The sequence below is a fragment of the Ammospiza caudacuta genome, chromosome 9, assembly GCF_027887145.1.
Source record: "Ammospiza caudacuta isolate bAmmCau1 chromosome 9, bAmmCau1.pri, whole genome shotgun sequence".
In the NCBI taxonomy this organism is placed as follows: domain Eukaryota; kingdom Metazoa; phylum Chordata; class Aves; order Passeriformes; family Passerellidae; genus Ammospiza; species Ammospiza caudacuta.
In genome coordinates, this window is record NC_080601.1 from 12,753,172 (window position 1) to 12,766,915 (window position 13,744).

Consider the following 13,744-nt stretch of genomic DNA (forward strand, 5'->3'; position numbering starts at 1 on the left):
CGCCGCTCGCTCCCGGCCCCGCCGCGCCCCCCGCGCCTTGGGAAGAGCCCGGCGTGCGGCACGGAGGATGCGGACGGGCGGAGCCGCTGCCGCAGCGTCGCGCCGTCCCCGGGGGGCGGGTGCTGGCCGGCGCCGGCGGGCAGGGCGGCCCCGCCGAGGATGAGCGCGGGCTGCGGGCGGGAACCCCCGCGGAAGAAAGCCCGGTCCGGCCCCGGCAGCCCCGGCGGCGGCTCCCAGGGAGAGCGGCAGGAGGGGCTCGGGGGCAGCAGCTCCGCCACCGCCGTGGGGAACAAAGGTTTGTAGCGGCCCCGGGGCGGCGGGAGCGGCCGGGTGCGGAGCGGGGCTCGCTGGCGGTCGTGCCGACCCCGCCTCCTGCTCGCTGAGCGGTGCGGGACAGCGGCGGTGCCCGCGGAGCCCGGGCTGCGCCGAGCCGGCCCAGCCGGGAGCACTGCTCGGCGCCCCCCGCCAGCCCGACCCGCCCGCTGGGGCTGGGCGAGAGCAGCAGGAGGTGACCGGGCCGGAGGCACCGAGGCTCCGAGTCCCTCTCTGCCGCTCAGGGCGTCTCTGCCGGGCTGCTGCCGGCCCGGGCAGCTCTGGGGCCGCGTGTGCCTGTGCACGGAGCCTCCCCGCAGCTGCCCTTCCTCTTCGGGCTGCAATTGTCTCTAACTCCTCTTCCCGCTGCCAGCGTGTCCCCTGTGTCCCAGCCCCGTGGTGTGATCACTGCCCGTGCTTCCCCTTGCAGGATCTTTGCACCGCTTTTGTGCCTGATTCTTTGCAAGTTTCCACTCATAGTGCAAATCACCGACGAGAGGTGTGAGCCGCTAAAGGTAGCGTGTTTCCCAAGAGAGGGACAGATATTTCCTGCGGGATAAAAGGCAGTCAGCGGGGTTGTGCCAGGCTGTCACACAGGCAGAGCCCAGAGCAGTGACAGGAGCTCACATCAGCACGTGGCTGCCAGCTTGGAGCGCCCTGGCCCCATGGGTGCGGTGGCTGCTCCTCCTGCCGCCCAACAGGGCTGTGTAGGCGAAGTTCCCACGTGGCTGTCTTAGTTTTGTTTTCTGTTTGGAGCTAACGCTGCCAAAATAAATTTTTAACGCACCTCTTTCAGAAATAGAAAGGAATGCATGGAAAGGGAAAAAGGCTGCAAGCAGATTTGCTGTCATCTGCAGCTGATGAGTTAAACCTCACTAAGCCCTAACTAGCTTTGAGTAGAGGATAGTTTGGAGTTAGAGGTGTACACTCCTACAGTGTAAATGAGAATCTTCTGAAAATGAGGGTGTTTTCCTCAAAGGTAGATTTTAGGCAATTATTTGTTTTATGGGAATGGTTTCAGTTATCTTGAGTAGAAATAAATATGCCATAAACAAAAAAAACAGCAAAGTCTACTTCTGTTTACTCTGAAAATAAGCATGGGTTGTCTTTTTGTTGCCTCTTGTTCCCATCACCTTACCTGTAGCAAAAAGCCATGCTGGAAGGATGAAAGTGATGTGTGTTATGTTGGTTGGAGGGCTTATGTGGCTGCTCAGATGTTGAAGTTCAAACTAAAGCCATTTTGTTCTGTTCTGGTGCTGCTGCAGTCATTTCTATTTCTTGTGCTAATGAATAAGTAATTCTTCCTGAGCACAAGTTTACACCTCAAGAGGTAGACAGCTGCCTTTGAAGAGGTTTATTTGTCCCATGTTTTAACATGTCTCTTCAGGTTTTTGTGTTTGCTGGGTTTTTTTTGGCCGTTTACCTGTAGGCAATTTGGATTAACACTTCAAAGGTTAGGAGAGGGTGAAATTTGCTAATCAGAATAACTACTAGATTTAAGTTTAATGACTCTTTGGAAGTAAAAATATTTGCGCTGTTGTTTGTGCCATTACAGAATAACTGAAAATGATTTTAGTGTTTTTTGGAGATTACTTCTAAAACTCGTGGCATCCTCTGATGAGGGTGTTTGAGAAGCAGCAGTGTAAGAGTGTTCAAGGCCTTGAATGTTGGGGAAAGTGTTTATGAAACAATGTCTCATAAGTAACCTCTGGCCTCAGCCATCTTTGTTACAAGTTACACAACCTCCATTTGCAGGAGGCTGCTGAGACTTCCCATCCTCAGAATCAGAAGAGCCAGGCATGATTTAGTGGCTTTGAAGTTCTGCAAAACTGTTGTTACAGTGAGGCACTCGAGCTGTTCCTTGCCCAGCTGAAAGCAGCCAGCAAACACCTGGCACAGTCAGCAGTGCCAGGGAGGTGCTTTCTCTTGGCAAGTGGAAAGAGAGGGAAGTGTAGCTAAGTTGCCAAATTTGAAGAATATCTTTAAATAACAACAAAACTAAATACTCCTTCTACTAATAAAGACTGTTTTCCAGTTTTGAAAGAATTGCTTTGAATTTTTTCTCCTTATTTTCCTCCAAGTCTCTGCATAATTAATTCACATGTTGCTGTTCTATTGACACCTTGTGTGACCTGCAGCAACACACCGATAAGAACTGAGGTGTTGGTAGTAATCTGAAGAAATTGTGTCCTTCATTTTGTTGCTGTTTAGGAGAGTAAGTATTGAAAAGCTTTTCAAACTGTTTATGGATGGAGGAGAAAGGAAAAGTCCTTTCCTTTGTCACTTATAGGGTGTGCCATGCTTATATTGAGCCTCATGTTTCACAGTATGCTACATACAAATAAAGTTCTTGGATGGGTCCTCAAAGGTGCCTTGTTGTTTCTTCTTTTTTGATTTTAAGTTATGTTATGTTGCCTCTTCATTCCAAAATTCAGCAGAAGCTTTTGGGGCTCACTGTGGTGGTGGCTAAAGGTAATGATGGGAGCTAGAAAGTTCAAGTTCCTTTGGTTGTTTTCTTTGAATTCTACACATTCATTGTATGTTTTTAACCTTTTAATTATATTTTAAAAAAAGGATGGAGGAAAGAAATCCCACCACATACCATGCCCGGAATTTATAAAGATTATTTCAAAAGCTACAGCTGCTGACTGATGCAAATTAAATATTGTATCACATGTAGTTTTAATACTGTTAATGTATGGATGCTCCCTATAGCAGAGATGCTAATGAGGGCTTAATTGGAGGTGTTTTATCTTCACCCAGTACAAGTTATCTTTTTCATATGCAATGATGTTGCAGTTTTATCATGTTTCATGTAGTAACTGTGAACTGTGGTTTTCAGTTTGTAAACAGCAGACAATTACCAGTTGGTTGGAGAATAAAGGACCCAAGACAACGGAGTCCAAAAGGTAAAAAGCACAACATAAACTTGTTCAGAAGGTGTGTTCTCTGAGGGGCCTGGTGGGAGCTGGGAGTGCAGGTTGCCAGTGCAGCTGGCTAAATGGAGGCAGCCCCAATTTCTGCTGCTTTCCTTACCTTGGCACATCCTCTTGAGTAATAAGCAAATAGATTCACTACAAACAGCTAACTAGTGCCCCTCCCATCCTCTCTAAACACCCAAGCACAAACTTCTTGCTGACATAGATTCCTGAAGCATGTCACTGTTTAGGTGAATAAATACAGCTGCTCCTGCAAAGCAAAAGATGGAAACCTGGAGCAGGGAAAGGCAAAGTGGGAGTGTTGCTTCCAGTGGCAGCCTAACAGTTGATCAATTCAGTTGTAATACCAGACTATGTCTTTGATGAAGTGCTGCTTTCATTTTTGTTTGACATAGGGCACTAGGACACAATTGCAGATTTGCACTGATAATCCTGTAACCAACTCACTGTTGTTAATTTAAGACAAAAATCTCTTTTGGTTTGTCTCATTGGACTGCAAGTGTAGTTTAAAACATGTGCAGTTGGTTTGATTACAGCTAGAATTTACAGGTGTTCAAATGTACATTGAAGCTTTTTTTATGGAAGATGTTAAAATTTTTGCTGCTGAATGATACCAGGTAAAGTTTGATATTTTCAACTAATTTGGTCTGTCAGATGCAGGGATTGCACAGCTGCCTTAAAGTTGTACTCCAAAGAGCTTAACTGTCTGATGCAGAGGAATATCAGAATTTTTTTTCTGTAGTTGCAGTTGTAAATGTGCTGATTTAGTTTTCTTTGGTGTTTGCTAATAAATAGAGACCCAAGTCCATAGCAGTGCTACAAATAGTTGGGAGGACTCGTGATAGTGGTTAATACAGAAGTATGCAGGACTAATTGCAGGCATATGGGTTCCACTAAATCAAGGATGTTAAGAGGATTCTTAAGGAGGAAATGAATTATTTTAGTTTTTTAAAATTCCCTTTAGAGCATTGCTCTTCTATGCCCTTCTCCATCCCTGCTGACAGATTAGAGCCTTGGCAACTTTAAGAAGCAGATTTGTTGTGTAAACATTTCATGTGCCTTTCTATTACAGTTAACATCACAATTTTAGTTTAAGTTTGTCTTTGTGTTAGATTTAATTTCTCAAGTTGGCAGTAGATATTGTCCATACCTTTAAAGAGTAATTGAGATGGCAGCAGTATGAACTCTTGTTTTTGTTCATCAAAATTTGCAGGAATAAATGCATACATGGGAAGCTAAATTATGAAATAAAGCACTCAAAAATCCTTTTGTTTTCAAATAATCATCCTGTGGATGCACTTCCAAGCTATTATCTTTCCTTAACCTGAGTGGTCATTTAGAAGAGGATCTGTTACCATTCATGGAGAAAGTTAATGCCTTCAGGAATCTATAGTCTATTAAAATGTCCAGTGGCTGAATTTAGGATGGTGTAGTAATTGTATCTTTTCTTAGTTAGTGTAAATGGGAAGCTGGGCCGTGGCCAGAGTTCAGTGTGCTCAGTTTGCATTGGGAGTATACAGTAACAATACATTCAGGAGGAAATACTGTTCAGAGTGGTGTGTTCACCAAGACTAGTCAGTGTTTTTTTAATATTCATGTGTCCTCAAAGTAATTTTATTTATCAATACACTGACACATAAATTATGTGACACGTAAAATATATAAATGCAAAATGAATTTCTGACATCTGGTCATACAAAACTAGATTCATTTCCCTGTGTTATCATTAGGAAATATTTCTATTCTGCCCAACATAAAGACAAATCAGGTTATTTTTCTCTTAAAAACCTCCTTTAATTTTTATTATCAGTTTGAAATATATTTTACACTTGAGCTTTTGTATGAAGTTTTTTTAAAGTCATGGGCTGTTTATAAAAGTGAGGAAGTAATAGGAGACTTTGGACTGCTGCAGCCTATTCTTTGATGAATTTGTAGCTCTGAGGGAATGGCCATAAAATCATTGATTTCCTTGCTCATTGTATTTAATGGATAAAAATAAAAGTTATGGAGGACTTTTTCACAACTTCTAGAGTTTTTTTTTTCATCTGGAGAAAATAGGTAAATAATAGCTTCATAATGTTTAGATTTGAAGATAAGGAAATGAATGACTGGAATAGATTCCTGAGATAAGCAGCTGATTGATCATCCTTTGGAGACTTTAAATGGAAATGGATTGCTAGTGAGCTACAGTCCTCAGTGCAGTAAAACCTGTTGCTCCTGGTAGTGTTCACTTACAGAGTAGAATGAATAAAAATCTGTGCTTTCTGTTTGTTTATTATTGTTCGTTTAAAAAATATGCTCAGAAATTTCATTTGGAAATAAGGCATTGAATTCTCTTACTTCTTTTCCACAGCTTGCACAGAAAAATTAATAACAATACTGAAGCAAATCCTAAGATGACTTCCATTAAGAAAGAGAACTTTTGTGAGAATGATGTGAAAAAGTTAGAGAATACTTGTCAGCAAAATAATGCAAAAATATCTGTGGAAGTTGGTGCAAAGCAAGTAAATTTGCCTCAGACAGGCAGCATGTGTAGCTGGGAGGCTGAGGAAAAAGATGCAGTCTTAGATACAGATCCTGTGAAGGGGCTGCAGTCTGCAGAGCTCTTTAAAAATGCCAACATAGATCAGATGCACAAAACTGGCAAGCAGAGGGGCTCTGAAGAAAGCAGTGCCACTTGGACTCAGAGGAAGGTGTCAGCAGGCCAGGCTTCAAAAGCAGGAAATTCCAAACCTTCAAAAGACATGGAGACAGATGGACAGGTGGCTTCATGCAATCCACAGAAGCTGAAGAGTTGCAATTCTGTCTGTTTAACGGGTGAGCAAGAGGAGGGGGATGTAGTTCCAGAAAGTCCACTTTCAGATGCTGGTTGTGATGCCTGTATATCTGATCTTGGAGGTCCTGAGAAACTGAGCAAATGTCAGAGCAGTTCAGGGGACTCACCTGCTTTTGAGAAAGAAAGTGAACCAGAGTCACCAATGGATGTGGACAATTCTAAAAATAGCTGCCATGGGTCAGAGGCCGATGAAGAAACAAGTCCCTTTCTGGATGAACGAGAGGAGATGAATATGTCAAAACCCATAAACAAATCTTTTAGAATTCAATATGGGGATGCTGAATTGGAGTCAAGGAAATCACGATTTTCTGCCAAGGGCTGTGAAAGCTTTGAGGAAGTAGATAATTCTGTTAAAGAGGACACTCTGCATACAAAGGCACCTGGGATCTCCTCTGTTCCATCATCAGAATGCAAAGGTGCAAAACAGGGTGTGAAGAGAGACTCCAAAATCACTTCTCACTTCATGAGGATACCTAAAGTTGAGGAGAAAAGGTAGTGTTCTCTCTGCCTCTTCATCTGTTTTTTTTTGTGCTTGAAAATTTCCTCCTTGGTGATAGAGTTTCAGAGGCTGTATTGTATAAAGGGTTTTGCAAAATATATATTAAGATACAAAGACAACAGATGTAAGATTGAAATAACTTATTTTTAATGGGGCTGTTTGTGGGAATTTTGAAGGGTATGTTTGTCCAGTGCAATTCTTAGAATTCTTATTAGTTTGATCTGACAAAAATAGTGAATCTCTTTTGTTGAACTGTCAATGCTGTGATGCTTTAATTGAAATAGACATGGGAAAATTCACATGTAGAGATGTTTGGGGTTTTTTGTTGATGTTTTTTGGATTTGGATTTGGGTGGGTTTTCTTGGTTTGTTTTGTTTGGCTCTATTCATAATTTGGGAGAGAGGACTGGTGATTACACTGCAGCAATGGGAACAGGAGCCCTGAGCATGACACGGGACTGACTGCAGCCAGGTGTTGTGGAAAGGAAAAAGGATAATCTCTACTCCAAAGGCCTTAGATTTGAGTGGGAGCTGAGAAAGTGAATAAGTGTCTAAGGAGTGAGCAGAAAAAAAAGGACTCTGTATTTTGGCATAACATGCAATTCTTTGACTTGACTCAAGTCCATCAAGTAGGGCTAGAAAGTCATTTTGCACATCTTTACTGGGGCATGGTCCATGGATGAACAGATCCTGTTGGGAAGGAACATGGCTCTGCAGAGGAATACCCTGCTTTGCTAACCCACTGCAGTTCTGGGAAGGGTTTTGTCAGCCTCTAGAGAAGAGGGTTTTGGTGGAAATGAACTTGTGTGTCTTGGGGAGGGGAGGGTTGGTCGTGGTGGAAGTTCTCCCCAAATAAAGCTTTGGCTTGAGGCTGCAGCAAAGGCTGGCAAATAAACTGCCTGCCATCGCTGTAACCCTGGGGTGGAAGTTTGTGTATTTTTCTATCAAATTTTTCAGTGGAGATAAAATGTTTCAATGCATTGCATTTTAACAGCAGGAAAGAAAAGTGTGAATTCAAACCCCAGAGGCCCGGAAGGAAGGTTGCTAAATACACACCACCTCCTCTGCCGAGCAACAAGAAATGGTTTGGAACCCCGATTGAGGAGATGAGGAGGATGCCGGCGTGTGGGGCCCGGCTGCCCCACCTGCGACCCTCGGCCACCCACACCGTCACCGTCAGGGTACTGTCAGGCGTGCCTTGCATTGATGCAGCCAAATCCTGCCTCTAGTGTTCAGTCATGCATGCCTTGCATTGCTCCAGCCACACTCCTGACCTAGTGTTCAGTCATGCATTGTTCCAGCCACTCTCCTGCCCCTAGTGTTCAGTCATGCATGCCTTGCATTGCTCCAGCCACACTCCTGACCTAGTGTTCAGTCATGCATTGCTCCAGCCACTCTCCTGCCCCTAGTGTTCAGTCATGCATTGCTCCAGCCACACTCCTGACCTAGTGTTCAGTCATGCATTGTTCCAGCCACTCTCCTGCCCCTAGTGTTCAGTCATGCATGCCTTGCATTGCTCCAGCCACTCTCCTGCCCCTAGTGTTCAGTCATGCATTGCTCCAGCCACACTCCTGACCTAGTGTTCAGTCATGTGAAATGCCACCTATCTTGCCACTCCTGGGGCAACTGATTTCCTGAAAATTGGCTCTTCTGGTGCATAGAATTAGGATAATGAGATTCAAATGAAAAGCAAGGTTTTGCTGCCTCTGTCTTGTTAGGGGCAAGTAGTTTTATTTTGTGGGGGGTTGTGAGTTCTTCCTTGACTGAGTTGTAAAGTTTGAGAATTTAGATATGTCTACAAGCAAATTTGGTACTTCCAAAATTTTCATGCTGTGTTTTCATTTTAATGTAATTTGGTTTGGGTTTAAGACATACGAAAGGCTCAAGATAGTCAAGATATGGAAAAGAAAAGGAATGAAACAGAATTTCTTGCTATTTTACCATTGCATTTTAAATAAAATCTGATAAGTTTTCCTTTAATCCTTTGGAGTAATATGCAATCCAATTATTGTTGAAACAAAACGTGACTAGGGGACTATGAGGTGATGGATAAATCCTGACCAAAAGAAAGGCACATTGAGTTTAAATACTTATTCTGAGAGACTTAATTCTGTTAGAGAGCTAAATAGCAAATTAAGTCTTTAAGAATGTGGTGTTCTTTTTTTTTTTTACTTTTCTGATGTTCTCTGGAGTAAACTTGAGACATTGCTCTAGCTATAGTGATTCCTCATCCCTTTCAGTGTTAGGTTAAAAGTACTATTTCTGCATATAACTGTCATATTCACATTTTCTGAAAAATCCCTTCACCCAGGATTTTTTTTCTGGGAAGCAGAGAAGCCTCAAAGAAAAATGTAAACAAATATTATCTCATTTGCTTCTCCTGTGTTGTGCTCATGTGGAATGTGTTTGGAGATTGCTTACCCACAGGTGATTGTTCCATTGGGTTCTGCTGTGGGTTGTTTTCACTCTTTGGCCAATCAGGGCCAAGCTGTGTAGGACTCTGGAGAGAGTCACAAGTTTTCATTATTATCTTTTTAGCCTTCTGTGAGTATCCTTTCTGTGTTCTTCAGTATAGTTTAGTATAGCATTCTTTAATATAATATAGTATCATAAAATAATAAATTAGCCTTCTGAGAACATGGAGTCAGATTCATCATTCCTCCCTGCCATGGGGCACCCTGCTAACACGATAGATAACTATGGCTACATTTGGAACTACATTTTGAAAATACTTGGATGAAAATGTGTAGATACTTAAATTGATGAATGAGGAAATCTTTAGCTGATGATTGGAAATACAGTAAGTAATTGATTATATTGCTTGATTTGAGTGTGTTAAGGTGGCATCCTTTTCAACAAGTGTAATGTAAGATTAACAGGTGGATTTTTTTCTGAGTAGCTATCATGTGGCCAGTTTGTAGCTTTCCCCTTTCCAAAAAGGATGGCTGTAGATGAGAGCTTTTTAAACTGTGTTTTTGCTTAGTTTTTATTTCTTCCACTTGAAAACTTGAAAGTAGAGTCTGATTTTTTCCCTGTCTTTTTGTGTTACAGGTAGATCTTCTGAGGGAAGGAGAGGTACCTAAACCTTTTCCAACTCACTACAAAGATCTGTGGGACAACAAGCATGTTAAAATGCCCTGCTCAGAACAAAATTTATACCCTGTAGAGGATGAGGTAAGATTAAGTATTTATAGTTGTGTGATCAAATAAGTTTGTTTCCACATAGATGAGTTTTCAGTTTACTTCATTTGCTCAATTGTCAGACTGACTATGGAATTAGAAAATCAAGTCTGAAAAACTGGATTTTGGGTCATGATGCTTCAGACAGAGCAGAAGACTTTTTTTTTTCCTGGTAATTATTTTACATAGCCAATGATTTGATGATATATATATTTCTATACTTATATGGAGTTTAAACTTGAACTCCTTATAAATATTTATTTACTTACATATTTATATGTTATCTATTATGTGTGTGTGAAGAATTTGCAATTTCAACACATGTGAATGAATTTGTGAGCACAGTTTGATTATAATACTCTGTCAGGTATCACTGATAGTGAGGTGTATCTGTTGTTGTTCTGCTAAAACAATTGCAGAGATTAGCCCTGCATACTTGTTGGTCTGGTATTTCTTGTCAGTGCTTGAGACTTAAACATACCCACTGAAGTACTTCAGACTAGAGTGAATGTAATAAGCAAATGTGTCCTGTAGTAAAAACTCTATAATGATTATTGATACTTGACTCAGAAACAAAGAATTTTTATAGCCTCTATTAAATACACTTTGTCTTTTCACTTACCAATTTTACAAATGACAAATTATAAAAAATTTTACAGATTTTTTATAAATGTGTCTTTATGTTGTGATTAATTTAATTTGACTTTGTTTTGGGCTTTTACTTTAAAGAATGGAGATAGAACGGCTGGAAGTCGATGGGAACTAATCCAAACTGCCTTACTTAACAAATTTACCTGCTCACATGATTTGAAGGTAAGCCTGTCAGTTTGAAATCAAGTCTATCTGCATATAAATACATTCAGGTTGTCTGTGTACTACCAGTGATTCTGGCTTGGTTCTGTTTGTTTAATGACTTAGAAAAATAAGTTTTGAAAAAAATCTCTGCTGTTCAAGGGATTTCTTAAGAATGAAGGTTCTTAATGAGGACTGTTACCAGTGAATTTATTCAGATTATTTAAATGAATGACCATTTTAAGGTCTACACAAAACTGTGTTTGTCCAGCAGTATATCCTAGTCTGTGGTAAACATAGCATGAGGGTTTTGAGTAGCCAGATGGTTGGGGATGCACAGGTGAGAGCTGGAAATAGTAACTCCTCACATCAGTTCACTCCACTGAAATCACAGTTCAAGCTGCTGACACAAATCTGTAGATTTTGGAGACTAATGGCTCTTGATAACTTTTACAGTTATGTCGGCACAATGTCTTACAGTAACATGAGTGCTGATTTGGAGCAGCTTAGAGTTGCTATTATGTTTTTTTTGGTGAAGAATAATGTAATTTAGGTTATATCTGAAAGGCAGGGAAGGAGGAGAATGCAAAAGCTATAGATAAACTTTAAATGAACAAATAGACCTTCTCCAGCAACTGAGGAGACTTCCCTTGATGTTATTTTATTTGGTTTTTATCTTGTGAATTTTTTAAGGGTGGTTTTGTAAAGGGTCTATTTAATTTGCTGTGGTTCTGACTTTTTAAGTTCCTAAAGGGGTACAACTTCTGTTATATTGCTTTGATATCTTAAATAACTTTTATTGGTACTGTTAACAAGAGCAAGCATGGGATGGGGAACATTTATGTTGTTTGTTGGAAGATATGCCTTGTCTTATTTTGTGTTAGGAGAAAAAACCCCATAGACTGAAGCTTAGTCATTGCTAAAGCCAAACCAGAGAGTTCAGTATCAAGGATTTTCTCTATATTAATAGAGCAAATTAAGTGTTCTGGATTTTTGTGGGCTCTGTGGAAGGTTTTAGCCACCAGATGGTGCTGCTCCTTCAAGAAAGAAATTTCCTAAAATGGTTTTTCTTCCATTAATAATTAGCTCTGTTTTGTTGTGCTTCTTCCTTAGGAGGCCATATTGAGGTACAATGTTGCTTATTCCAAGAAATGGGACTTCACAGCTCTTACTGACTTCTGTGAGAAGGTAAAACAAGTTGATTTAAAATAGGAAGAAAAGTAATATGAAAGTGACTATTTTGCCTATATGTCTCACTGCTTTTAGCATTATTTCCATTTTCAAGAGCAAAAGTTTCCAGTTGTCAGATATCTAAGTGAGCAGCTATTTAGCTGGTAATTTCAGCTGAAACAATAATTATATGTTATAAACTGACTTAATTTTAAATTTTTACATGTAATTTGGTTTTTTCAGTAATGTCTAAGCTTCCTGAGAGTAAGGTGAGAAATGCCCTTTTCCTGGTTTATGACAACCAGATTTATTAAGAAATCATATTAATATTTCCAGTGTAATTTTTTTTGTTTTAAAAAGTGTTGGGTTTTTTTTTTTTTTTTGTAAAACTTTAATGTTTTATTGCAGTGGTGTTTGTATAGACTGTGCTTTGCTGGTATAGCAGGAAAATATTGCTGTTTGGTGAAGTGGTGAATTTAAACTGTAGAGCCTTTGAAAGACTGGGATGGATTTTATACTTTCAAGTATTAGGTATTAGTACTTTCATGGGGAGGATGGAAAAGGGAGATGAATAGTAGGTCTCAAATGCAAGTTGGGCTAATATTAATGTACATCCTGAATGACACTTAGAAACTATGGTAAATAGGGTAAATTAAAGCATAATGCAGTATTGTTCTCTTGTTGTATTTTTCTTCAGTACTTCAGAAGTACTTCCAAAACACACATACTTGTTTTTGTGGGAGGGGCTTGCTAAGATCTATTAAGACTCAGTGGAAACTTAGATTTAATTTGAAGTGAATTTTGTTTGTTATGTATGTGAATAGATGTCTGCTGAGGCCATGTGATCAGAGGAGCTGTTCTGCTCTCTCTGTTGCCTGTCTCCATTGCTCTTTCACAGAATGAATTTTCATTTGCATGCAGCACAGTATTATTACTGCTGACAAAATGCACCTATAAAAATCCCTGTGGTATCATACTTGCAAGCCATGAGAGCTGCTCTGCTCACCCATCTTGCAGATTTAGTGCTCCCCCCTCTCATCTCTGGGGTCCCTGGCATGGCTCCATAGTAGAGGCTGTGGGCAGTCAGTGCCTGCTCCTATTGACTCTCCTGCTGAGCAAAATTAACTTGCCTGTTGGATAACTCATGTGTTACTGAAGTATGCATACTTAAATTAGAATATTTTAAAGTATGAGTGCTGCTCAGTTAAAAATCTGACTCAGAAACAGAACAGATTTACATCATATTGCTACAAGCACAACTGAGCTTGTCCTGATGTGTCACAGTGTGCATTTGGGATTTTGGAAACTCTGGGTGATTAGATTCAGAGCTCATCAGCCAGAGAGCGTAAGTAATGTCAGCTGTCTCCAGAGGAGTGGGAACAATAGGGAAATAAACTGGGGATCAGGCATCAATCTTTCATGAGGATGAAAAGGAAATTTCTGTATCCTGGGAATGATGATTTATTTGTGTGGTTCTCAGATGAAGGGTGGAGATCTGTTTCATATACAGATTTTCAGCTAAATTAAAAGAGCGTGCAGCAGTATTTTAAATAAGAAACAGTGAAGAGCTTGTGACAGAGTTGCCCCTTGTAGACCACAGGAGCAAAAGCAAGCCCTGGGTTGCTTTGTTGAATATATTGAGTTTATGTGGAGGGGTTAGATTTTGCAGAGAAATGCTTGAATTTTTCCATTATTAAGGGATGTGTGAACTTTCCAAGTTTTGTAAACAAACAAGGCATCTGCTTTCAAAGAATGCTTGCAGTCTAAGTGAGCGGCTCTTGTGTGAAAGTTGACATTCTCTGTGGAAATGACCTAAATATACTGGTTATAGTGAGCTGTAGTGCTTTTGAATTTATTGTATTTATGAGTTAATGATTAAGGGCTTACCACTAGCCTGTGTATTTTCTGGTTTATCCTTTGATTTTGAGGGTACAGAGGAGCTGTTTCAGGTTTGCCCAGCCAAGGTTGAGCAGGTTGGTTAGAAGGAAAGCTGGTCTGAGTAATCAGCTCAAAGGGA

The 13,744-nt window shown here is 40.7% G+C and overlaps 1 protein-coding gene across 4 annotated transcripts in view; it reads left to right on the top strand.

The window, feature by feature from the left end:
• The first annotated feature begins 64 nt into the window (after positions 1–64).
• PARG (poly(ADP-ribose) glycohydrolase) overlaps positions 65–13,744 on the top strand; it is a 62,268-nt gene continuing 48,588 nt past the window's right edge. Inside the window, exons 1-7 of one of the 4 annotated variants that reach the window (XM_058810238.1) lie at positions 65–295; positions 3,155–3,221; positions 5,605–6,582; positions 7,580–7,766; positions 9,637–9,759; positions 10,495–10,578; positions 11,671–11,745. In XM_058810238.1, the coding sequence (XP_058666221.1) occupies positions 160–295; positions 3,155–3,221; positions 5,605–6,582; positions 7,580–7,766; positions 9,637–9,759; positions 10,495–10,578; positions 11,671–11,745 (1,650 nt within the window). In that variant the 5' untranslated portion in view covers positions 65–159. Of the gene's footprint in view, positions 296–2,474; positions 2,528–3,154; positions 3,222–5,604; positions 6,583–7,579; positions 7,767–9,636; positions 9,760–10,494; positions 10,579–11,670; positions 11,746–13,744 lie in introns of those variants that run through there. The other 3 variants (XM_058810239.1, XM_058810240.1, XM_058810241.1) reach the window with 3 other exon arrangements.